Below are 26,318 nucleotides of genomic sequence, written 5' to 3' on the forward strand. Positions count from 1 at the left end.
CGATCCAAAGTGAAATGAATAACTTTACCATGCTCAAAGGGATATTCAATGTCTGCTTTTTCTTAACCTATCTACCAATAGGTACCCTTCTTTGCGACGCATTGGAAAACCTCCCTGGTCTTTGCGGTTGAATCTGTGCTTGAAATTCACTACTTGATTGAGGGACCTCAAGATTATTGTAAGTGTGGGGTACCGAGATGAGGCAGTCATTCAATAATCATGTAAAACATTACTGCACACAGAGTAAGTCCAATAAGTATTAGGTGACATTTTTTCTTCTTAACCTGTTTAGGCGTGGCATAACAAAGGGGTTGAATACTTATTTACTCAAGACATTTTTTAATTAATTTGTAAACATTCTGAAACCATACATCCCACTTCGATATTATGGAGTATTGTGTGCAGGCCAGTGACACAAAGTCTCCATTTAATACATTTTGTATTCAGGCTGTAACACAACAAAATGTGGAAAAAGTCCTGGATTGTGAATACTTTCTGAAGGCACTTCAGCTTGCTTGCTTCAACAGAGGTTAGGCTTTTGGAATACGCTTGACATCGGTAAGTCCTCGTAATGGTAAAGTTGTCAGTCAGACTTCTGTCATCACCACTATAGATGGCAAGTAAATCAAACAGAATTTGGACACAAGCTAACTTTCAGGGTATGAACTAGATGGCTAACTAGACATATTGACATATTTTATTAGTTTGCTAGACAATTTGACATGGTCAGGGCCAGCTCTAGCTTTCTGGGGGCCCTAAGCTAGATTTGGTTCCCCCCCTCCAACCCCACACCTTGCAGCAAAACTTTTTAGTTGCCCACTTCTTGACTGTAGAGAGAGAAATTTAGGTTTGAAAATGTAATTTCCTGCAATTCTACACATTAATCAATGTAGCCTATTGTGTCTGTCAGCAGAAATCATGATTAAACACTCTTAAAAACAATGTGTCAGGACGTGGCCCTTTTGGCTGTACATCGTGGCTCCCCCTTCTCACACAAGGTTTTACAACAGTCACAAATTCCTGGTAGAAACTCTCAGTATGGTGGGAGAGAGCCTATGGAGAACAAAGACATTCTCCTTGTCAAAAGGGAGTGGTCCGTGGACACTTAAGGGACAGTTATGTGGGGTGTGTTTCATGTGGTGATCTCATGAAGGACAGGAAACACACATTACTGTGTCTTTGGTTGTGTACACTTCTCCATTATGGGGTTTACATCTAAATGTTGTGAAACGTATATGATTACATATGAAACTATTTGTGAAAAGATGAAATGTGATGTTTCAGCCCTCTAAATGAGAGTGTGGGTTTTTAAAATAAAGTTTAACTAGTCAGTGGACACGTCCCCGTGAGTACAGCCATTTATTTCGGCGTCATGGAACGCCCCCTTCTTCAGTGAGTATAAAACCACTTGACAAAATGTACATTAGATCAGGAAAACATGAAGCGGTAGCTACATGTTGAAATGATTGGCAACTGTGCCAAAGAGACCCACGGTAAGCCGGACATCTCGAACAGTTAAGAAGACTAGAAAACATGGAGCTGACGCCTCATGCTGAAACGGTTAAGAACTACAACTCTACCAAAGGACAAGACAGGAAACATGGATATCATCCCCACCTTGAAAGACATCTACAAATGAAAGAACAATTATTCAGACTGTAGCTGTTTAAATACTTTAGTCTGGTAAACGCATTCGTTCTAAGATCATTTCTGAATGGTACTCTGAAGTATCCATTCTAACAACCTATGACTTTGATCTCAGGAGGACAAACCAGAGGCGCCATGTCGACCGACTATCCAGCAGATGGACCAGAAAATCGCAGAGAGGGACAACAAAGGTAGACACTCGTAAATATGTAAATTGCTATTTATTTTCCAATGAGCAGGTGTTCATGTTCAAAGTATTAGCAATTTCTAGGTATGTCGTGAACCCACTCTGTTTCCCGCTCTTGAACTGCCCCACCCCTTTGTCTACCAAGCCGTCATATCGGTTGTCCGCTAGGGACTTTCTTTGTATCATGTAGTAACCAATATATTACCTATTGTGTGTGTGTTTATGTAATTCTGTGATTAATTAAGTTAGTAAATAAATAATTAAGCCAATTTGTATATCGCTGATTCATGATTCTATGCTAGGATTCGTGCAGATATCCAAGGGTTGCGACATTCAGTAATGAGACTGATGAAGTAAAATTCCTTAATAAGAGACTTTTGATAAGATGTGAAAAAATCTGAAGAGTTATAGTAGGGAAATTAATACACTATAAACATTTGTCCGTGGTGCCCCAAATTCCTAGTTAATTAAAGTGGCATCACGTAATTAAATTACAGAGAATTGATTTGATAATATACAGTCGTCACATTTAATGATAGTCAAATACACAACTTGGCCTTTCGCATGGTAATCATTGACTTGTGCTGACCTTGCTTCCAGTTTGGACGTTACGCACTTCAGCACTCGGTGGTTCCGTTCTGAGAGCTTGTGTGGCCTACCACATTGACGAACTGACTTGTTGGAAAGGTGGCATCCTATGACAGTGCCACGTTGAAAGTCACTGAGCTCTCCAATGTTTGTCTATGGAGACAGCATGGCTGTGTGCTTGATTTTATATACCTGTCAGCAACGGGTGTGACTGAAATAGCCAAATCCACTCATTTGAAGGGGTGTCCACATACTTTTGTATATATGATGGTTTGGGTTAACTGAACTAGCAGGTCTGTTTGGTTACCAAGGCAACTACTATAGCTATCTACTTCCAAGGCAACTACTATAGCTATCTACTTAAGTGGATGTTGAACATATTTCTAGCGGCAAATGTGTTAAATTATAGCAATGGTATAGAAGTTTAGCTACTGCACATGCCACAGCTACTCTTCCTGGGATCCACATAAAATGTACAAATACATGACAAAGTACAGAACAGTAATAGACAAGAACACCATAAGATATTAAATATATAAACTAAATAAGTTATATAAGAAAGACACCAAGCGACAACAAACATATTATTAATATAAACATATATACAGAACAGGCGCTGTGATACCTTCATTTACATTCTAAACTTGCTTTTTGCCTGAGTAAACTCTGGTGCAGAGCATTCAACTCGGGGCTCTATTCATTCTCTGGAAAATAATGCAACTCGGTGGAAGGTGAGTCCCACTCCTCTTGCACTCATTGTGGAACACACCTATGAAGTCAGATACCTGCCAAAAGGTTTAACGTACGTTTAACGTTTTTAACAAAAGGTTTAACGTTCTTACTATCGTTAGGATGGTAAGAAAATCCATATGTTAATTGTTAGGATCGTAAAAAAAGCCATGCGGGAAACACAAACGTTAAAATAGATCTGTAAACGTACAATCCCTATGTTACAATCCCTATGTTACAACTATGAATTAACATTCCATTTTTACATCTCCCTTTACTTGGTTACAGATCTTTTTTATGCGTACAAACTTTTGTCAGTAATGTGGCACCTTTTTAAAAGGAGCCCTATAATAAAAACTGTTACAAAACACAAAGAGTACTCAAATTATTCCGTAAGATACCAGTACCCAAAATTATAGCCTGAATTGCAATGCCTACAAGTTGAACACCTATTTTTTTTATTTGGATAGGCCTAAATTAAACATTTACTTATTAGATAGGCTAAAGAACTTTGGATAATTTGAATACACATGGATTTCTATAAACATATGGATAAGACTGTTCTATTCTCTTTGATTTCGTTCCTATTGCAAAGGACAGATCACCGAATGAATGGCAAATTACTAAATGGACGACATAATGACTGACTGAAGTAAATGTTCCAATATGTTGGAATGACGAGTTGCACGCATCTCTGCACTTTATTTGGTTAGTAGGCAAATAGAGCTACATTAGGGTATAATGACTGACTGCATACCTCCAGAAGGTCATCTTCTGAGGCTGAGGGGTGCTCTTCCCGAAGAGGCATGGAGATCACGAGAGCTTAAACCGGCCGGAAGTGTGGCGATGGAGGGAATAGCCTATATGGAGACCACTGCAACAGAGTTATTGTAAAGTATGGGAATAAGTTTATGCCAGACTTGGCCTACGTTTAACTTCTCCCGTGTTCATTTCAAAGGCCATATATATGTTCATTACCCGGGTTAGGGGAGGGTAGGACGTCATTGTTAAATAAGAATTTGTTCTTAACTGACCTGCCTAGTTAAATAAAAGGTTAATGACCCGATTCATTTAAATCACGTCAAATTACTTTAAATTCCTATTAACCCCTCCTGCAGAACATGTTTTGGCAAGATTGACTGATAAAAAATAATATATATAATATTTACATTTCTCATGTTTAGTGGCAGACTCGTGGTCATAATTCATTCACCAAACATCTATTATTATTATTCTGTGTTTCATTACTCCTGGTACAATGCCCTCCACTAATATTGGCATCCTTGGTAAATATGAGCAAAACGGGCAATGGAAAAAAAATGGCTTTGCTATTTATCCTCTTGGTCTTTCATTCAAAATATTCACAAAAATCAAACCTTCAATTTAAGTAAAGTATTTGAAAAAAAATGTTGAAGTAAATAAACATTTTTCTCCGGAACATGTGCCACAATTATTGGCACCCCTAGAAGTTCTTCAGTTCTAACTGAAGAAAATTCCCATTCATATTTTACGTTTTTAAGTTCACCTGAGTGATTAGGCCAAGTTCCCATAGTCCTCCATCACTATGGGAAAGACCCGAGAATACAGTAATGATGGGCAACAAAAGGCTTTTGAGCTGCACAAATCAGGAAATGGCTATAAGAAAAATAGCTCAACGGTTGAAAATGCCAATTTCCACTATCAGGGCAATAATTATGAAGTTTAAATCAACTGGAGATGTTAAACAATCAGCCTGGAAGAGGACATGTGTCTATATTGACCCCACGCACAGTGAGGAAGATGGTTTGAGGCCAAAAAAAATCTCCACGGATCACAGCTGGAGAATTGCAGACGTTAGTTGGGTCTTGAGGTCAGAAAGTAGAGTTGTTTGGGAGGGTTGCAATAAAAAAGCCTTTGAAGTCATCAAACAAACTCAAGCGCCTACAAATTGCCAAATGTTACTGGAACTTTCAATGGTTAGATGAGAAAAAAGAAAAAAAGTAGGAAACAATCACCAGAGGTGGGATTGGCGTAGACAGAAAGATCGTTATCCCCTGGGTTCGCGCCCAGGCTCTGTCGTAACCGGCCGCGACCGGGAGGTCCGTGGGGCGACGCACAATTGGCCTAACGTCGTCCGGGTTAGGGAGGGCTTGGTCGGTAGGGATGTCCTTGTCTCATCGCGCACCAGCGACTCCTGTGGCGGGCCGGGCGCAGTGCGCGCTAACCAAGGTTGCCAGGTGCACGGTGTACCCTCCGACACATTGGTGTGGCTGGCTTCCGGGTTGGATGAGCGCTGTGTTAAGAAGCAGTACGGCTGGTTGGGTTGTGGATCGGAGGACGCATGACTTTCAACCTTCGTCTCTCCCGAGCCCTACGGGAGTTGTAGCGATGAGACAAGATAGTAGCTACTACAACAATTGGATACCACGAAATTGGGGAGAAAAAAGGGGTAAAAATTCAACAACAAAAAAATTTTAAAAAGAAAGATCGGTATCAGTGTTGAAAAATCACAATTGTTCTTTTTTCGCGAATGCGCTTTTGTTACATCATCTCCCGTTTGGCAAAGTAGGCTGTGATTCGATGATAAATGAACAGGCACCGCACTGATTATATGCATCGCAGGACAAGCTAATTAACCTAGTAATATCATCAACCATGTGTAGCTAACTAGTGATTATGTGAAGATTAGAGGTCGACCGACTGATTTTTCAACGCCGATACCGATATCGATTAATCGGACGATTTTAAAAAATATATATACATTTTTTTAATGACAATTACAACAATACTGAATGAACTTATTTTAACTTAATATAATACATCAATAAAATCAATTTAGCCTCAAGTAAATAATGTTCAATTTGGTTTAAATAATGCAAAAACAAAGTGTGTTGGAGAAGTAAAAGTGCAATATGTGCCATGTAAGCAAGCTAACGTTTAAGTTCCTTACTCAGAACATGAGAACATATGAAAGCTGGTTGTTCCTTTTAACATGAGTCTTCAATATTCCCAGGTAAGAAGTTTTAGGTTGTAGTTATTATAGGAATTATGACTATTTCCCTCTATACCATTTGTATTTCATTAACCTTTTGCTATTGGATGTTCTTATAGGGACTTTAGTATTGCCAGTGTAACAGTATAGCTTCCGTCCCTCTCCTCACTCCTCTCTGGACTCGAACCAGGAACACAACAACAACAGCCACCCTCGAAGCAGCGTTAACCATGCAGAGAAAGGGGAACAACCACTCCAAGTCTCAGAGCGAGTGACGTTTGAAACGCTATTAGTGTGCGCTAACTAGCTAGCCATTTCACTTCGGTTACACCAGCCTCATCTCGGGAGTTGATAGGCTTGAAGTCATAAACAGAGCAATGCTTGACACAACGAAGAGCTGCTGGCAAAACCCACGAAAGTGCTGTTTGAATTAATGCTTATGAGCCTGAGGCTGCCTACCACTGCTCCGTTAGATACTTGTATTCTCAGTCAGATTATATGCAACACAGGACACGCAAAATAAACTAGTAATATCATCAACCATGTGTAGTTAACTAGTGATTATGATTGTCGGTGTCCAAAAATACCGATTTCCGAGCGTTATGAAAATTTGAAATCGGCCATCCCGATTAATCGGTCGACCGCTAGTAAAGATTGATTGTTTTTATAAGATAAGTTTAACGTTAGCTAGCAACTTACCTTGGCTCCTTGCTGCACTCGCATAACAAGTGGTCAGCCTGCCACGCAGCTTCCTCGTGGAATGCAACGTAATCGGCCATAATCGGCCTCCAAAAACGTCAATTACCGATTGTTATGAAAACTTGAAATTGGCCCTAATTAATTGGCCATGCCGATTAATCGGTTGACCTCTAATACATAGTATCATGGACTCCATTAAGTACCTGACTGCCTCAGCTAGAAAGCTTAAACTGGGCCGTGGTCGAATCTTCCAGCAGGACAACGATCCAAAGCACATCTCAAAATCAACACAACAATGGTTCACTGACCACAGAATCAAGGTTCTGCCATGGCCATCCCAGTCCCCTGACCTAAACCCAATAGAACACCTGTGGGATGAGCTGAAGAGAAGAGCCCACAAGGGTGGACCTCAGAATCTGAAGAGATTCTGTATGGAGGAATGGTCTCAGATCCCTTGCCATGTGTTCTTCAACTTCATTACACATTATAGGAGAAGACTCGGCTGTTATCTTGGCAAAGGAGGTTGCACAAAGTATTGAATGTAGGGCTGCCAATAATTGTCAAACGTGAGAAAAACATAATTAATTTATTAACTTTAATTAAAAGGTTAGGTTTTTGTGATATTTTGAATGAAAGACTAAGAGCATAAATGGCAAAGCCAATATTAATGTAGGGCACTGTGTGTGTGAGATATACACACACACACACACATACACACACCTGGTTATGATTGCAGACAAAGCCCAGAGAACGGTATGGTGCAATATTGAATAAGTCATATTTTGATAAGGTGCATGCATGGGCAATGTCCACATCAAACCCAGAGATATGCCCATGCTATAGAGATACACCTGGCTGACTGAAACGTATTAACCGTTGTAGACATAATACAGCTATTGATGTCTAGACTTGCGCTGGCTAAATAACCCATTACATTAGCTATCAAATGTGACGTAAATTCAATTGAGGAGTAATTGAGATTTAACTTGAAAAACGAGCAGAATACCTCTTTCCGTTTTCCCTGAATTAGTATATTTAAAAAACGGTGTTATGTTTGTTCGGGTAGCACTCCTCAAAGGCCATTTGGTGTACGTTATTTTTGTTGTTGAGATGAAACTGCCAAAACTCTGAAAGGGATTATTGTACGTCAGCTTCATTAAATAGTACCGGCAAAACACCCGTCTCTAATTCAACAGTGAAGAGGCGACTCTGCCAGTGGAGGACTTGTGAGGCGTCTGTTTCTCAAACTAGACACTCTAATGTACTTGTCCTCTTGATCAGTTGTACATCGTGGCTTCCCACTCTTTCTATTCTGGTTAGAGACAGTTTGCACTGTTCTGTGAAGGGAGTAGTGCATAGCGTTTTAATTTGGTCTTGCTTGTCTGAAAACGTAGGTTTCATATTCTGTGTTGATTTTTGGACAGAGATATGCACTGAGCTTGGCTACAGCTGTATTATAGTCATCAGCTGCTCCGGTATCTTGCAGTGTGTCAAATATATCGTACACATCCGACCCTGCATAGCGTAACAGTAAATGCCCTTTTCTGTGTGCCATCCGCGCCGTCTAATGCCACTAGAAAATAGTTTCCACCTCGAGCCGATTGAGCTGGGTTCCGTGTGTACATCATGGTATTGTATTGTAACCATGTACGATGTTAGCTAGCTGATTCCAACGTTGGCTAGTCTGTTTTTGCGATCTTCGTTTACTCACATAGGCACGTAGTTCGCCTTGTAAATTTCATTCGTCTCTTGTGCGTTTCACTCGTCGCCAATTGTAACATCCACAGTTGTTTATATGTCGGGGCGTTCGTATACTTCAGTTTAACTTTACTCCGAAGTATGCTGGCATTACATAGTTCACATGACATATCACTACTGTCTGGCAACTGTAAAACATGGAGCATACACGGACTGGAATGTGGCATAACGTTCACTACATTACAGCTACTTCAAATGAGCGGAGACGTCTGGCCATTTTACTCGCCCTAGCAGAGCTAGTTAGGCTGTTTTTATGTTACCCAGGTCATTGGTGACTAACTGTGCTGATGGCAACAATTTAATCACGCTTTTTTTGGCGTTTAATGACACCTGCCATAGTTAACCGGTGTCGGGCGTTCGTTATTTTGAGCTCTGGTACACTCAAACGACAGCCAGAGCGAAATTACGAACGCACCCGTAATAGCCAGGCTACTTTCAAAAGATCGAGCTACAGAGTGTTAACTGTAAACAAAGTTGTATACTTACCAGAAAAACATCCATGAAAAGAAATTGGCTGTTGTTGATGGATTACATTTAACTTCTTTCTTCAGTTGTTCCATTGTGCAATGACACCACGCCAACATGTGTAAATAAAAAGTAGGAGGAGTCTACCGTATCCAGTCGAATTCACCATTAATTTGTTTAGTTATAGTTAAATGACGGAAACGTTAACTTCCTTGACCATGCTGTAGGTCATGTAACTCACAGAAGGTTGGCGCCACCTGAATTGGGGAGGACGTGTTCGTGGTAATGGTTGGAGCGGAAAAGGGTAATGTTTCAAATACATCAAACATATGGTTTGATGCCATTCCATTTGCTCCGTTCCAGCCATTATTATCTTCCCCTCAGCAGCCTCCACTGATGTGACTTTTTGTTACATGCCCAGCAGCGGCCCACCCCCAAGTGTCTGAAGAAGACAAGGAAGCAAAATGGAGCTTCAGCGCCTCAATTCCAAAGCCTAGAATGCTCCAACTGGGATGCCAAGAAACCAGGCTCAGACTCATGCTGTACCTGCTCAGGAGGGGAGGAAGACACTCTCAGCCCTACAGACGAGGTGGAGCGCAGCATCGCCCAAGAAGCAGCACACTGAGCCTCGCCCTTGGTGGGACAGATTTCCTAGCACAACACCATTTCCTTGAGCACCACTTTTCCAGCTGAAAAGAGTCAACACCCAACAAATTGGTGTTATGCACTACAATTTTGTCAGTGACCCTACACTTCAGGAGTGTCTTGAAAACAACAGCTCGCAACCCTGCTGAAAAGCAAACACTGCTCAGAAATGCATTTCCTCCTGGAGTAGCATGCAATCGAAGAGGTAAAATCAGAGCAACAAAACTGCAGGTTCTACTCAAATCTATTTTCTGGTGGCAAAAAAGGGCAGATCCTGGACCTACGGTGTCTGAGTCATCATCTTTCAGCATTTCCCTTCAAAATGCTGCCAATCAAAACCATCCTTCAGTCAGTAAAACCAGGTGATTGGTTCACCAAAGTGGACCTGAAAGACACATACTTTCATATCCCCATTCTACCTGCACACAGAAAATACCTGAGATTTGCCTTCGAAATGTGTTTTCAGTTTTCATTCTACCCTTTGGCCCTTCACTCGCGCCTCGCATTCTCACAAAGTGCATAAGCGCAGTGCTAGCCCCTTTTCGCCAAGCAGGAGTCAGGGTCCTGAAGTACTTAGACGATTGGATAATATGTGCAGGGTCACAAAGCCAAGCTTTGGCACACACATCCATGGTCTCACATCACCTCTGAGTTGGAACGAACAATTAACTTGGAAAAGAGTTATCTGGTCCCCACTCAGTGTGTGCACTTCCTGGGCTTGACACTGTACACTCAAATCATGTGAGCAACACTCTTTCCAGAAAGAGTGGTGTCGTTGCCAAATTGCCTTTCAACATTCAAACTGCGAAAACAGGTGACAGCACTAGAGAGCCAGAGGCTCCTAGGCCTCCTGGCGGCTGCAGTCCATGTTGTACAGTTGGGCTTGCTCCACATGTGACCAATACAGCGCTGGTACAACAGACACTATCTATGTCTCAGAAGAGACAAAACACAAAAAGCTGACCATTTCAATGAGTTGCTGAAGAGCAATGCAATGGTGGCGCCTAGCACTTCAAACTCCCAGTGGAGTTCTCCTAGTGTCACGAACCGGCTCAAAGCCCGTAACAAAGGGAGACAACGTGAAGATAAGGAGTAGCAAAATATGTATTTATTAACTAAAGCAACTAAGTATAATATACAATGGTGTGTGTAATCAGTAATCAGTAGTGTAAGTGTTTTGCATGCATGAATGTGATAATGCAGGGTGATGAAAGGTGCCAAAGCAAACAAACAAAAGGCCACCAAGAACCACAACACAATCTACAAAAGGTGTCTGCATGGAGAGAGTCTCCTCCATGAATGTGGAAGAGGTCTATTTATCCTGGGAGACACCTGGCCCAGGTGTTTCCCATGTAGCTGACGACCCTCCCAACTCCGCCCACCGGCATCCTAATAAGGAAACAAGAACAAAGAGAGAATACGGCAGACAGAGTGGGAGGGTCGTCACACCTAGGCAGTTTACAACCGGGTGACTTTGAACACAGGGATGAGGAGCAGCCTTGAACTAGTCCTGGGTGTATGGTCAGTACCATGGACAACAGCTCACATCTACGTACTGGAGCTCAATGCGGTTCACCTTGTACTCCGGCACTTCCTCCCAGTACTACAGGACAACATGTACTGATACGGACTTAACAGTGGTTGCACACATCAACCACCAAGGTGGACTGAGGTCTATGGCACTGCTGCAGATAGCAAGGGAGCTACTGCTTTGGGCAAACAGACACCTTACATCCCTCAGAGCAATACACCTGCCGGTGGTGGAGAATCAGGCAGCATACCTTCTCTCTAGTGGAGGCCCTTATCCTTATGACTGGAGGATATGGTGGGATGCTGTATTTGTTGCCACCAATTCCTTTGATCTTCCTCAAGACCTGAGGAAGCAGCCTCGAGAACACGTCAGTTCTACTAGTTGATCCACATTGGCCACAGCATCCCTGGTTTTCAGACCTTGCACAGCTGACAACCTCCCAACCATGAGATTTCCCTCTTCGAAAGGACCTCCTGTCACAAGCGAACGGCAAGCTTTGGCACTCTAACCCAGCATACTGAAGTTGTGGGTGTGGCCCCTGGAAGTGACTGCCTTGTAGCTGCAGAGTTGCCCTCCTTGGTAATTGATACAATTCAGGCAGCCAGGGCATCCTCTACGCTGTATACCTACAAGTGGAATCTTTTCTGTAATTTGACTTTCTCCAGTAGCTTATGTCTGTAGGGAAGTCCCCATCTATACTGAAGCGTTGATCCCATGTTTCATGAGCAGAAATAAAAGGTGCCAGAAATGTTCCATACGCACAAAAAGCTTATTTATCTCACATTTTGTGCACAAATTCTTTTGCATCCCTGTTATTGAGCATTTCTCCTTTGCCAAGATAATCCACCCACCTGACGGGGGTGGCAGGGTAGCCTAATGGTTAGAGCGTTGGGCAACCGGAAGGTTGCAAGTTCAAATCCCCGAGCTGACAAGGTACAAATCTGTCGTTCTCCCCCTGAACAGGCAGTTAACCCACTGTTCCTAGGCCGTCATTGAAAATAAGAATTTGTTCTTAACTGACTTGCCTAGTTAAATAAAGGTTAAAAAAAACAGCATGATCATTGCACAGGTGTACCATGTACTGGGGACAATAACATTTCACTTTTAAATGTGCAGTTTTGTCACACAACACAATGCCACAGATGTCTCAAATGTTGAGGGAGCATGCAACTGGCATGCTGACTGTAGGAATGTCCACCAGAGCTTTATTTTAATTTATCTACCATAAACCACCTCCAACGTTGTTTTAGAGAACTTTGCAGTTTGTCGAATCGTCCTTACAACCGCAGACCACATGCAACCATGCCAGCCAGGAACTCTACATCCAGCTTGTTGAAACTGAGGAGTATTTATGTCTGTAATAAATCCCTTTTGTGGGGAAAAACTCATTCTGATTGGCTGGGCCTGGCTTCCCTGTGGGTAGGCCTTTGCCCTCCCAGGCCCACCCATGGCTGCACCCCTGGCCAGTCATGTGAAATCCATAGATTAGGGCCTAATTGATGTATTTTACTTGACTGATTTCCTCATATGAACTCAGTAAAATCGTTGAAATTGTTGCATGTTGTGTTTAAATTTTTGTTCAGTATACATTAAAAGTGTATATTGCAGCCATCTGTATGGGTCATGGCCAGATTGCGGGTGCATCATGGGCAGTCTAGAATTACAATTCATTATAAGGTGCCCACGGGCTACGGCTCTCCGATGCTCCTTCAATACCCTCATGGGCATTAGATGTTGTCCTACGATCACAAATGAGCCCACAATTTGAGCACCTGTCTTCACTTGAGCTACACTACATGACCAAAAGTATGTGGACACCTGCTGGTTGAACATCTCATTCCAAAATCATGGGCATTAATATGGAGTTGCTTCCCCCTTTGCTGCTATAATATATAATACTGATCTGGGAAGACTTTCCACTAGATGCTGGAACATTACTGCAGGGACTTGCTTCCATTCAGCCACAAGAGCATTAGTGAGGTCAGGCACTGATGTTGGACGATTAGGCCTGGCTCACAGTCAGTGTTCCAATTGATCCCAAAGGTGTTCAATGGAGTTAAGGTCAGGGTTTTGTACAGGGCAGTGAAGTTCTTCCAAACCGATCTTGACAAACAATTTCTGTATGGATCTCGCTTTGTGCACGGGGGGATTGTCAAGCAGAAACAGGAAAGGGCCTTCCCCAACTGTTGCCACAAAGATGGATGCACGGGATCGCTTAGAATGTCATTGTATGCTGTAACGTTAGGATTTCCCTTCACTGGAACTAAGGGGCCTTGCCCCAACCATGAAAAACAGCCCCAGATCATTATTCCGCCAACACCAAACTTTACAGTTGGCACTATGTATTGGGGCAGGTAGCGTTCTCCTTGGATCCGCCAAGCCTAGATGTACCCGTCAGACCTGAAACCCCTTCTCTTTAAGGAATACCTAGGATAGGATAAAGTAATCCTTCTCACCCCCCCCCTTAAAAGATTTAGATGCACTATTGTAAAGTGGCTGTTCCACTGGATGTCATAAGGTGAATGCACCAATTTGTAAGTCGCTCTGGATAAGAGCGTCTGCTAAATGACTTAAATGTAATGTAAATGCAGATCGTGAAGCGTGATTCATCACTCCAGAGACCGCGTTTCCACTGCTCCAGTGTCCAATAGTGGCAAGCTTTACACCACTCCAGCCGAAGTTTGGCATCGGGCGTGGTGATCTTAGGCTTGTGTGCGGCTGCTCGGCCATGGAAACCCATTTCATGAAACTGATTTTTACGCACTTCAGCACTCGGCGGTCCTGTTCTGTCAGCTTGTGTGGCCTACCATTTTGCAGCTGAGCCATTGTTGCTTCTAGACATTTCCACTTCACAATAACAGCACTTACAGTTGACAGGGGCAGCTCTAGCAGGGTAGAAATGTGTGAACTGACTTGTTGGAAAGGTGGCATCTTATGATGATGCCACGTTGAAAGTCACTGAGCGCTTCAGTAAAGACCATTCTAATGCCAATGTTTGTCTATGGAGATCGCATGGCTTTGTGCTTGATTTTATACACCCGTCAGCAACGGGTGTGGCTGAAATAGCCGAAACCACTAATCTGAAGGGATGTCCACATACTTTTGTATATATAGTGTATGTAAGCTCTCAGTCAAGACTGCCTTTCTATTGGCTATTGTTTAAGCCAAGCGTGTTGGAGAATTATATCCACTTTCTACCCATCCTTTTCAGAGGGTTCTCTCTGGACTCTATCTGTGCTTTTACATGTAGGGCAACACCCATGACTTTCATAAGGTACATCACACTCAATGTTATGTCCACACCATCCGTGAGGGCTGTAAATCTGGACACGGCACACTCGCTCAACCCAGAAAAGTAAGCGTACCGTGAACCTTGTACGTACATACATACTTATCAACCATCAGTGAGATGGATGTCCTAAACAGTGACCTTCCACTCTTGGTGCTATTGCACCCAGTTGAAAAGCCTCATGTTTTAAGTTCTAGCTTTCAGCTTGCTTGTGTATACGGTTGTATATCACAGTTGAAATTCTGTGTTACCCTGTTGGGTAATTATATTTTTGCTGCATCCTGTGGTGGATAGGAGGATGTCCCAGGGACTCCTCTAGACTAAGTAAAATGGTGGGCCTCTCCCATGGGTTGTTTGGTGACATGTTATGAAAGAGAACGTTTTGGATGTAACCTTGGTTCTCAGATTAGAGTAATGGGTCGCTAAACTTTCATGTCGTTCCTCCACCTTTGTGGGGTTAAGTAATAGACAGTATGTCACGTCATACCGCATTTTATAATGACAGGTTAAGTGGGTACAGTAAGGGTGTGGAGTGAATGTAATTATATAACGGGTGGTTCTAATCCTGAATGCTGATTGGTTAAAACTGCTTTCCAGCCTGTGTCTATTTCGCAAAATCCATGACGTTGAAATGCCTATTTACTCTGTCCCATCTCACTGCTCAATCCACTGTCCCATCTCACTGCTCAATCCACTGGCTCATCAACCCTGCCAGGAAATGTATACATTTGATCTCCACTATAAAAAAAAATAAACATCTAGACATTATCTCCTAATTTATTTTATATTAGCATTTGGTTTTCAACAGCAGAGATTTGTATATTTGCTCTCCGACCTTTTCAATATTGTTTAAATATTTAATTGCGATCTCTACTGTCCCATATAAAATGAATGTCAGAACACTGACAGCAAATTTAGTTGGTTGTCATAGCAACATACAAACCTTTTTTTCAGTTGACTGGCTAAATCGAACTTTGTTGCGAAAACTAAAACGGATGAGTGGAACATGTATTTTGATCTTTTCGACGGCACTACTATGGATGAATGGGAAAAAGAGATAGCAATAATACTAACGCATGCAGATTTGGAGGATACTGCATTGAATGACCTAGACTAGAGAAAAGCCTCAACGGGGAAAGAAGAACGTTGTTGACTTCAAAACTGTCACGAAGGAAAAGTTTAACATTCTTCTCCGACAGCAAGGGATAATAACGTTGCCAGTCAGTATTGCAATTGAACATTTAGAACAAACGACTGGGTTGCGTCTATACATACAGAACAAAAAGAACGAACGACTGGGTGTCTCTAGCAACCCTAGATTTGTGTTGGGACTATATCTTGTGGAAGGATGAAATAGTACGAATAAATTGGACGCTTTTAATGAAAATGTTTATCATTATTTGAATATGTTAGTATACAAGTGAGAATGTCCCCTTAGCCGGCATTATCACTTAAACATCTTTGATATTAAGCATCTCAATCACATCGCGAGAAGAAGTTCCCATAAATCGCTTGGCTACATCCGTAACCCAACGTTGTTAGCGGACACATGGTGAGGTCAACACTGATGCAGTGAGACAAGTAACTGACAGTGGTGGTGAGGTTGTCAACTGCACCAAATTGGTCGGTTTTCATTTGCATTTCTCACGTAACCTCTTGAGGTTGCTTTTCAAAAGACACCTACCTTTCTAATGTTATTTCGGGTGCAGTGGGCCTGCTCTATACGGAAATCCCATTAGCTTTGACAGCTTTACATACACACACACTGTAGGCGTAGAAATGTTATACTATCTATGCAATGTACAGCATCAAAATATTTTGCAGCAGTAAAAGACAGTTGAAGTCGGAAGTTTACATACATCTTAGCCAAATACATTTAAACTCAGTTTCTGATATTTCACAAGCTTCCCACAATAAGTTGGGTGAATTTTGTCCCATTCCTCCTGACAGAGCTGGTGTAACTGAGTCAGGTTTGTAGGGCTCCTTTCTCCACATGCTTTTTCAGTTCCGCCCACAAATTTTCTATAGGATTGAAGTCAGGGCTTTGTGATGGCCACTCTAATATCTTGACGTTGGTGTTCTGAAGCCATTTTGCCACAACTTTTGAAGTATGCTTGGTGTCATTGTCCATTTGGAAGACCCATTTGCGACCAAGCTTTAACTTCTTAACTGATGTCTTGAGATGTTGCTTCAATATATCTACAATTTTCCTATCTCATGATGCCATCTTGTGAAGTGCACCAGTCCCTCCTGCAGCAAAGCACCCCCACGCTTCACGGTTGGGATGGTGTTCTTTGGCTTGCAAGCCTCCCCCTTTTTCCTCCAAACATAACGATGGTCATTATGGTCTATTTTTGTTTCATCAGACCAGAGGACATTTCTCCAAAAAGTAAGTAGGTCTCGTTTTACTGTGGATATAGATCCTTTTGTACCCGTTTCCCCCAGCATCTTTACAAGGTCCTTTGCTGTTGTTCTGGGATTGATTTGCACTTTTCGCACCAAAGTACATTCATTTCTAGGAAACAGAACACGTCTCCTTCCCGAGCGGTATGATGGCTGCGTGGTCCCATGGTGTTTAAACTTGAGTACTATTGTTTGTACAGATGAACATGGTACCTTCAGGCGTTTGGAAATTTCTCCCAAGGATGAACCAGACTTGTGGAGGTCTACAATTGTTTTTCTGCGGTCTTGGCTGATTTCTTTTCATTTTCCCATGATGTCAAGCAAAGAGGCACTGAGTTTGAAGGTATGCCTTGAAATTCATCCACAGGTACACCTCCAATTGACTCAAATTATGTAAATGATCCTATCAGAAGCTTCTAAAGCCATGACATAATTTTCATGAATTTTCGAAGCTGTTTAAAGGCACAGTCAACTTAGTGTATGTAAACTTTTGACCCACTGGAATTGTGATACAGTGAATTGTAAGTGAAATAATCTCTCTGTAAACAATTATTGGAAAAATTACTTGTGTCATGCACAAAGTAGATGTCCTAACCGACTTGCCAAAACTATAGTATGTTGACAAGAAATTTGTGGAGTGGTTGAAAAAACAGTTTTAATGACTCCAACCTAAGTGTATGTAAACTTCCGACTTCAACTGTATGTTTTAAAAGCGTGTCATTGTTTAGTCTAAAACATGCCGCCCAGTGCCCTAAAAATAAATTCCATACATTCCTAATGCCATTCTAATCAAATTATTTACATTTTAACTGTAGGCTAGCCTTCAGCTGGGAGGTGAAGAGGAATGAATTTCTTTAGTAATAGCTCCCTGGAACAAAAGGAGACACTATTGCATTACATTTGAACAAATACTAATTTGCATAATAACACTTACGTCACTTGTTGATCTGAGCAGACTCCCTCTGATAGGACATGAAATGTAATTCATTCAGATGATTACTGAATTGAATTACACAATCATAACTTAATGACACACTAAACCACATGGCTGTAACCGATCATCACTGACCAAACCTTTAAAGTAGAATTAGAATGTTAGCTGTGTTGTTAACTAACAACTTGTCTCTCTTTCCAATCTCCTGGCTATTTGTTGTCAATCTGAGTCGAGTTCCGAGCCCCAGCTGTTAGTGTGCCACATCTTGTTTACAGCAGGGGCAGAGGCTGTTTGACCTAGTTGCTGCTGACAAGCCCAGGGGCCAACATTTACAGGCCTACAAACAGACATGGAAACACACACAGATTGTAATTACATGTTCATGTTTCTAGACACGCCCCACTGTCATTAAGAAAGAACAAAGCAGGTCAATTCCATGGTAACAGAATGCTGAGACTCCGATTTTTCAATTCTAAATGTTTATATATTTTTTTACAAAAACGCATTTACTTGAACAGTGTAGATGCAAAGTTTGGTAACAGAATGATGGCACAAACAGCACAAACCGTCCTTCTGTTACCAAACTTTGCATTTGCACTGTTCTTCAAATAAATGTTTTTGTAAAATGTTCAATGGAAATTGTTAAAAGTCGTCCTTGTGCATAGAGTTTTATGGTTTCACTTTACAATCATTGGTTTTTGTTTGGCATACATTTTAAAGTGAAAAATCAAAGTCTCAGCATCATTACCATGGAATTGCCTAGCAGTCGGTTGCTTGATCAATTATCTGAACATAATGGCAATGTGACTGTGTCTTAACCTACACACTGGGCAGCAGGCAGCCTAGCGGTTCAGAGCATTGGGACAGTAACCGAAAGGTCACTAGTTTGAATCCCGAGTTGACGAAGTGAAAAATCTGATGTGCGCTTGAGCAAGACACAACCCTAATTGCTCCTGTAAGTTGCTCTGGGTAAGAGCGTCTGCTAAATGACTAAAATGTAGTGCTTTTCCTCAGAGTTCTTCAAACCCACTGGCTCTCAGCCTCGTGTACTTTGCACACATCATGACTAATTCAGTGAATTTCAGACTTGAAGATACTGTGTCATTATTGCCATTTATATTAAATATGTTGGAAATCATTTAAAAGTTCCAGACAAAGTAATCACATTTACAGTATAAATCATAATTCAGCATCAATACATATTTTGTTGAGCAAATAAGTAGGTCCTCTTTTGTATTCAACAGAACATAGAATAGAGTAGTCGACATCAAAAGAAAACAGTATGTCCTCAGAGGTGAGGAAAGTCTCACCCACCATTGTCTGTCTGTGAGGATGGCTATGATTGGTATCAGTTAGAGTATTTCAGCTGCTGTCAATGGCTGTCAGAGTCCTGGGCCACGCCCTCGTTCCGTGGTAAACTGAGCAGCTCCTGGATCTTCTGTATGTCCTGGTCTACATCCTGGATCCGCCCACTGCTGCTCAAATCACCAATCAGGTCATCCGTCAACTGCAAACGGGCACTCCTTGAGGGTGTAGGAAAAAGTGAGTGAATACTAGGAGTAAAAATCAAAAGTGTGTGTGTGTGTTTTGATGCCCATGGAATGTACCATTCTGCCAGTTTTAGTTCATAAAGCTCTCTGCGCTCCCTCCTCCTCCTCTCCCGGACCGTTTCTCCCGCCAATCCCTGCATGGCGATGATCAGAGCTCCTGCCGGCACCCTGACAAGAGATGACATGAGCCGAGCTGACATCACCTTCATTCCAACATGTCAATGTTCTGCGTCACATTAAATTATGTCACTGTGGCCGTCACGTACTCTCAATAACCCTCAGACTGTTATACAATACAGAGAGTTTGGCCAACTTCAGAGCTGGACGCCATGTTGCTGCCTCTCTGAGCATTTAATTGTTTCACTCCTGAGTATCAATCAGGGTTTCATCTATCCAGGTTCCCGTTATCGACTACAGCTCTCATTCCAACCCCCCTAAACATAGCTTAGCATGAAGAGCTGTGGTGGCTGTCACTCACTTAGTAACCCGGCCCGCCCCTATCACCTCGTCCATGTGTCAGGACTATGAGGGAGGTAGGGGCAGACATTTGGAGCGTGATGTGTTATCTGATTAGCTGCCTGCTTTCATTTCTCCCTCCCCACTCCCCTGCACCTGGCTGCGGCTGTGGGTGCACCCGGGGCTGTTTGCACACATCAAACACACGGTCCAGGTGGCTGGGCAATGATGCAGACATGGACAGCGCTCTGCTTCGCTCTGGAGACACAGCAACATGGCTTGAATGTTGGATCACATACACCCAGTCCATTACTACTCTAAAAACCTTCACTGACACATTAGATATACATACAAATCAAAGACTATGTGACAGACATGGAAGGGGGAAGACAGACAGGAGAGGAAAAGGAGGGAGAAGACAGGTGAAGAGGAGAGGACAGAAGGGACTAGTGCAGCAGCGATAGAGGGAGCTGGATGGAGATGAAAAGCTGGCGTAACAATGGGGTGGTAAAAATAGATGGGCAGCTGCTGCCTTGGCCTCTGTCCCTGCTCTTCTGCCCAAAACACAGCCCTCTGCAACGCACATGAGTCCCTCTGGCACCCAACGCATGGCTAGGGGGAGGGAGGGGGGCTGGAGGGTTGGGAGAGGAGGAAAGGGTGCAGCTGGGAAGCAGAGGGGTTGCAGGGAGGGGGCGCAGCTGGCAGCCAGAGACATACTTCTGACATCCTTCAGGCTTCATAGTTCACATTGTACCATACTGCAGGGCAAGCCCAGACTATCTGGCTCCCTCAAACTACTCCTCATACCTCTTCCCCACTGTCAACACTAACCAATTTGTTCAAAACTAGCCCGTTATTTTGCCACTTAAAACCCTCATATCTCACCCCATGGTTGCTCCTATGGCCGTGCCTGCCACCAGTCCCCCGAGACCCAGGTTCAGCCTGAATAGGCCTCCTGTCACAGCTGCTCAAACCCACACAGGCAGGAATGTCATACACACACATTTACAATAATCACACTTACTGTGCCCTCAGAAAGTATTCATACCCCTTGACTTATTCAACATTTTGTTGTGTTACAGCCTGAATTCCAAATAAAATAAAATCTCTCACCCATCTACACACAATGCCCCATAATGACAAAGTGAAAATATGTTTTTAGAAATTAGCAAATGTATTAAATGAAATACTGAAATGACTCATTTACATAAGTATTTACACCCTTGAGCCAATACTTTGTAGAAGCACCATTGGTGGCGATTACAGCTATGAGTCGCGTTGGGTATGTCTGTATAAGCTTTGTACATCTGAATTTGGGAATTTTCTCCCATTCTTCCTTGCAGATGTTTTCAAGCTAAGTGAGATGGGGAGCGGCGGTGTATTTCCACAGATTTTCAATGGGATTCAAGTCTGGGCCACTCAAGGACTTTCAGTCTTGTTCTGAAGCCATTCTAGCGTTGCTTTGGCTGTATGCGTGGGGTCATTGTCCTGTTGGAACATAAATCTTTGCCCCAGTCTAAGGTTGTTTGCATTGAAGCAGGATTTGCAGGTATGTCTCCATTCATTGTTCCCTCTAGCCTTACCAGTCTCCCAAGTCCCTAGATGGGTGATGAGCTCCAGATATAACGTATTGCATTCAGGTCAAAGAGTTAATTTTCTGTCTCATCAGACCACATAATCTTTTGCCTTATGCTCAGTCTTTCACATGGCCTTCTGCCAACTCCAAGCATGCTTTCATCTGACTTTTTCTCAGGAGTGCCTTCTGTCTGGCCACTCTCCCATAAAACCCAGATTTCCCAATGGAGACCACTGTGCTCTTGGACATTTTCAACACTCTAGAAATGGTTTTATACCCTTCCACCAGATATAGGCCTGATCACAATTATCTCTCGGAGATCTACAGACAGTTCCTTGGACTTCATGGTATAGATTCTGCTCTGACAAGCACGGTCAACTGTGGGACCTTATATAGACAGGTGTGTTTCTTTCTAAATCATGTCCAAACAATTGAATTGGCCACAGGTGGACTCCAATCAAGTTGTAATAACATCTCAAGGATGATCAAAGGAAATGGGATGCACCTGAGCTCAATTTGAAGTGTCATAGCAACGGGGTGTGAATATGTATGTAAATTAGATGTTTTTCATTTTCAACAAATTAGCTGAAATTTCTAAAATGGGGGACAAAAAAAATCTATTCAATCAATTTTAATTCCGTAGAGCTCAGAGACAGGATTGTGATTTGGAAAGGCACACGCCTGTCTATATAAGGTCCCACAGTTGACCGTGCAAAAACCCAGCCATGAGGTCAAAATAAAATGTCCGTAGAGCCCCAAGACAGGATTGTGTCGAGGCACAGATCTGGGGAAGGGTACCAAAACATTTCTTCAGCATTGGCCTCCATCATTCTTAAATGGAAGAAGTTTGGAACCACCAAGACTCTTCCGAGAGCTGGCCTCCTGGCCAAACTGAGCAATCGGGGGAGAAGCGCCTTAGTCAGGGAGGTGATCAAGAACCCAATGGTCACTTTGACAGAGCTCCATAGTTCCTCTGTGGAGATGGGAGAACCTTCCAGAAGGACAACCATCTCTGCAGCATTCAGGCCTTTATGGTAGAGTGGCCAGATGGAAGCCACTCCTCAGTTAAAGGCACATGACAGCCCATTTGGAGTTTGCGAGCATCATGCTGTGGGGATGTTTTTCAGCGGCAGGGACTGGAGACAAGTCAGGATCGAGGCAAAGATGAATGGAGCAAAGTACAGAGAGATCCTTGATGAAAACCTGCTCCAGAACGCTCAGGACCTCGGACTGGGGCAAAGGTTCAACTTCCAACAGGACAACAACCCTAAACACACAGCCAAGACAACGCAGGAGTGGCTTTGGGACAAGTCTCTGAATGTCCTTGAGTGGCCTGGACTTGAACCCGATCAAACATCTCTGGAGAGACCTGAAAATAGCTGTGCAGTGACGCTCCCCATCCAACCTGACAGAGCTTGAGAGGATCTGCAGAGAAAAATGGGAGAAACTCCCCAAATACAGGTGTGCCAAGTTTGTAGCATCATACCCAAGAAGACTCAAGGCTGTAATTGCTGCCAAAAGTGCTTCAACAAAGTACTGAGTAAAGGGTCTGAATACTTATGTAAATGTGATATTTCTGTTTTCGCTTTGTCATTATAGGTTATTGTGTGTAGGAAAAAAAGTAATACTCTTTAGAATAAGGCTGTAACTTAAAATGTGGAAAAAGTCAAGGGGTCTGAATACTTTCCTTAGGCACTGTATGTCTTACAAATTATTACTGTGAAGTAGTTGAATAAGTGTGGGTGTGTATAATACATTGAGGTATCCTCTCCATTTGGGTGTTGAAGTAACTCACCTCCTGCTGCTGCGTAGTGGCTGAGGGTATACTTATCTCTGTACACAGACAGGCCTGTGCTCACAGTGCTGACAGAACACACACAGAGAGAGAGAGCGAGATAATCAACTAATATCACTCAACACAGGAGAACAAACTAATATAGTGGCCACAAAGGAAAGAGTCCCATACTGAATAGTCATGTAGACATTGTTTACTTGAATAATGTGACAAAGGCTGCCACTCTCCAGCTCCACCTCCAGCCATACCTCACAAAGCCCCGAATGGCTGCGTTATGGGCAGAACGCTGGGGGAGAACAACGACAACACAAAGCCTCCATCAACACAAGACAAACATTTTTTTTTATTGACAGACAGACAATGTGCTTTTGCTGCACTTGGGAAAATGTATACAAAAGCACTGACATCGTATTGCATGTACAGTGGGGAGAACAAGTATTTGATACACTGCCGATTATGCAGGTTTTCCTACTTACAAAGCATATAGAGGTCTGTAATTTTTTATTATAGGTTCACTTCAACTGTGAGAGACGGAATCTAAAACAAAAATCCAGAAAATCACATTGTTTGATTTTTAAGTAATTAATTTGCATTTTATTGCATGAAATAAGTATTTGATCACCTACCAACCAGTAAGAATTCCAGCTCTCACAGACCTGTTAGTTTTTCTTTAAGAATCCCTCCTGTTCTCCACTCATTACCTGTATTAACTGCACCTGTTTGAACTCGTTACCTGTATAAAAGACACCTGTCCACATACTCAATCAAACAGACTCCAACCTCTCCACAATGGCCAAGACCAGAGAGATGTGTAAGGACATCGGGAATAAAATTGTAGACCTGCACAAGGCTGGGATGGGCTACAGGACAATAGGCAAGCAGCTTGATGAGAAGGCAACAGCTGTTGGCACAATTATTAGAAAATGGAAGAAGTTCAAGATGACGGTCAATCACCCTCGGTCTGGGGCTCCATGCAAGATCTCACCTCGTGGGGCCTCAATGATCATGAGGAAGGTGAGGGATCTGCCCAGAACTACACGGCAGGACCAGGTCAATGACCTGAAGAGAGCTGAGACCACAGTCTCAAAGAAAACCATTAGTAACACACTACGCCTTCATGGATTAAAATCCTGCAGCGCACGCAAGGTCCCCCTGCTCAAGACGACGCATGTCCAGGCTCGACTGAAGTTTGCCAATGACCATCTGGATGATCCAGAGGAGGAATGGGAGAAGATCATGTGGTCTGATGAGACAAAAATAGAGCTTTTTGGTCTAAACTCCACTCGCCGTGTTAGGAGGAAGAAGAAGGATGAGTACAACCCCAATAACACCATCCCAACCGTGAAGCATGGAGGTGGAAACATTCTCTGCAAAGGGGACAGGACGACTGCACCGTATTGAGGGGAGGATGGATGGAGCCATGTATCGTAAGATCTTGGCCAACAACCTCCTTCCCTCAGTAAGGGCATTGAAGATGGGTCGTGGCTGGGTCTTCTAGCATGACAACAACCCGAAACACACAGCCAGTTTATCAAATACTTGTTCTCCCCACTGTATCTAATGGCCTGCTGTTAATTCACAACCGCAGACACTCACCACAGCTTCCACCCGGCTGTGGTATATCTCAGCCTGGTGGAGCTGGATGTACCTCTCCCTGGCGTGCCGGGCGGCGGGCAGCCCTCCGTAGATCATGCCGGCCAAGGCGGCAGCTAAGGTACTCTTCACCACGCTGGAGAGCTCCTCAGGATACTTCTGCATTTCACTGGGAGCACAGGGAAGGGGTGTATAAACAAGCTTTAAAATCAAACAGAGCAGCCAATGTATGAAGCCCTGTAAGGCAAGTGATGGCAATGCTACACTAGAAGTCTGGAACCTTCTAAACTAACTGGAACCTTCTAAACTAAGTGCAGGCTAGAAAACTCATCTGCTGCACAGGTAGGCAATGGGGAGTGCTCCCTGATGGTGATGGGTTTACTCAGCTAAGCCACAGACAATAGAAGAGAGGTGTCATGGTCATAACTTACTCCCTGTCGAAGAGATCCTTGATGCGGTCCCATCCAGTGTCTGGGAACTCTGGCTTGCCCACGAGGCTGGGCAGGGGGGAGGGGATCTGTACCGGGGCAGGCGCCACACTGTCAGCTGCATGGACCCTGGGGAGGAGGCGGCCCAGGGAGGGCATGGCTAGCTGGAGGAGACCTCCCAGTGGTCTGGTGCAGAGGGTGCCCTGGGGGGCAGAGGCTGCCTGCTGACATGGGGCTGGGGACGCACCAGGCCGTTCAGGAGGATGCATCATGAACGCTTCACCAGCAATGGGAGCTGGATCTGAGAACACATGGCCAGGAGCTAGGATGTTACACTTATGTGACAGCTAATCCTTCTGCTAAATAAAATGCCCCTTGGGCAGAGGAATCGAGAGAAAATGGACAAAACACAAACAGTGCAACAGCTGTTTTAATACCGCATCTGACATTACATAGTCATTAGTGTGTACAATAGAATACCTACTGTACATTAACTTTAACATTGCTGGAACATTGATAAATACGGTCTACACCGGCTGGAAATTATCAGGCTAGCTACAATCAGCTGTTATGACATATAGGTCAACAACACCCAAGGTAAAGATGACCACTTATGTAGCTATCGTATGAACGACAATAGATATGTTACGTTTGCATTCAAGTGGAGCAGGTGAGGTGACACGGTTACCAAAGACGGTACATGTCTTTACCATAACTTCACGTACTCAAAGCATCTTGTTCCATGCGAAGACGCAAAGAGCTAAGGGGATTCATCATGCTAGCTAACGTTAGCTGTGAACGCGAATTTATTCAGCAGTTCCGTGCTTTGTGAAGCACAGACTTATTTTGTCTAACGTAGCTAAGCATAGTTATATCGCAGACTACGTTTGAACGGTTAAGTTGTTTACTGAGTATTTACCAATTTATTCTGAAATGTCCTTGTAGTTTGTCTTTCCTACCTGCTTCTGATTTCCACCGGTACACCCCTGAACTGCTAGCTAGTAAATTAAACCTATTTGGTTGGAGAGCACCCCCTTCAGGTGGAGGACCAAACATACACATTCATTGGAGACC

General features: G+C 43.1%; 2 protein-coding genes across 5 annotated transcripts in view; both read right to left on the reverse strand.

Moving 5' to 3' along the window:
- Nucleotides 1–9,307, reverse strand: part of LOC118363828 (ATP-binding cassette sub-family C member 4-like) — a 66,784-nt gene extending 57,477 nt beyond the window's left edge. Inside the window, exon 1 of one of the 2 annotated variants that reach the window (XM_035745080.2) lies at nt 9,066–9,307. In XM_035745080.2, coding sequence (XP_035600973.2) covers nt 9,066–9,163 — 98 coding nt within the window. In that variant the 5' untranslated portion in view covers nt 9,164–9,307. The remainder of the gene's footprint in view (nt 1–9,065) is intronic. The other variant, XM_035745082.2, reaches the window with a different exon arrangement.
- Nucleotides 9,308–18,940: 9,633 nt separating this feature from the next.
- LOC118363829 (complex I assembly factor TIMMDC1, mitochondrial-like) lies at nt 18,941–26,293 on the reverse strand. Of its 3 annotated transcripts, none has more exons than XM_035745086.1 (8): nt 26,204–26,293; nt 25,248–25,545; nt 24,820–24,985; nt 23,421–23,509; nt 23,224–23,291; nt 20,738–20,816; nt 19,454–19,564; nt 18,941–19,369 (listed from the first exon to the last, which is right to left on the reverse strand). In XM_035745086.1, the coding sequence occupies exons 2-8, from the start codon at nt 25,514–25,516 to the stop codon at nt 19,219–19,221; spliced, it is 933 nt and encodes a 310-aa protein (XP_035600979.1). In that variant the 5' UTR covers nt 25,517–25,545; nt 26,204–26,293; the 3' UTR covers nt 18,941–19,218. The 3 variants fall into 3 exon arrangements, with proteins under 3 accessions (XP_035600979.1, XP_035600981.1, XP_035600978.1); XM_035745088.2 differs by having other exon boundaries at nt 23,472–23,509; nt 26,164–26,274; XM_035745085.2 differs by having other exon boundaries at nt 26,164–26,274.
- Between the last annotated feature and the right edge of the window lie 25 nt (nt 26,294–26,318).

The sequence above is a fragment of the Oncorhynchus keta genome, chromosome 30 (assembly GCF_023373465.1).
Source record: "Oncorhynchus keta strain PuntledgeMale-10-30-2019 chromosome 30, Oket_V2, whole genome shotgun sequence".
Lineage (NCBI taxonomy): Eukaryota > Metazoa > Chordata > Actinopteri > Salmoniformes > Salmonidae > Oncorhynchus > Oncorhynchus keta.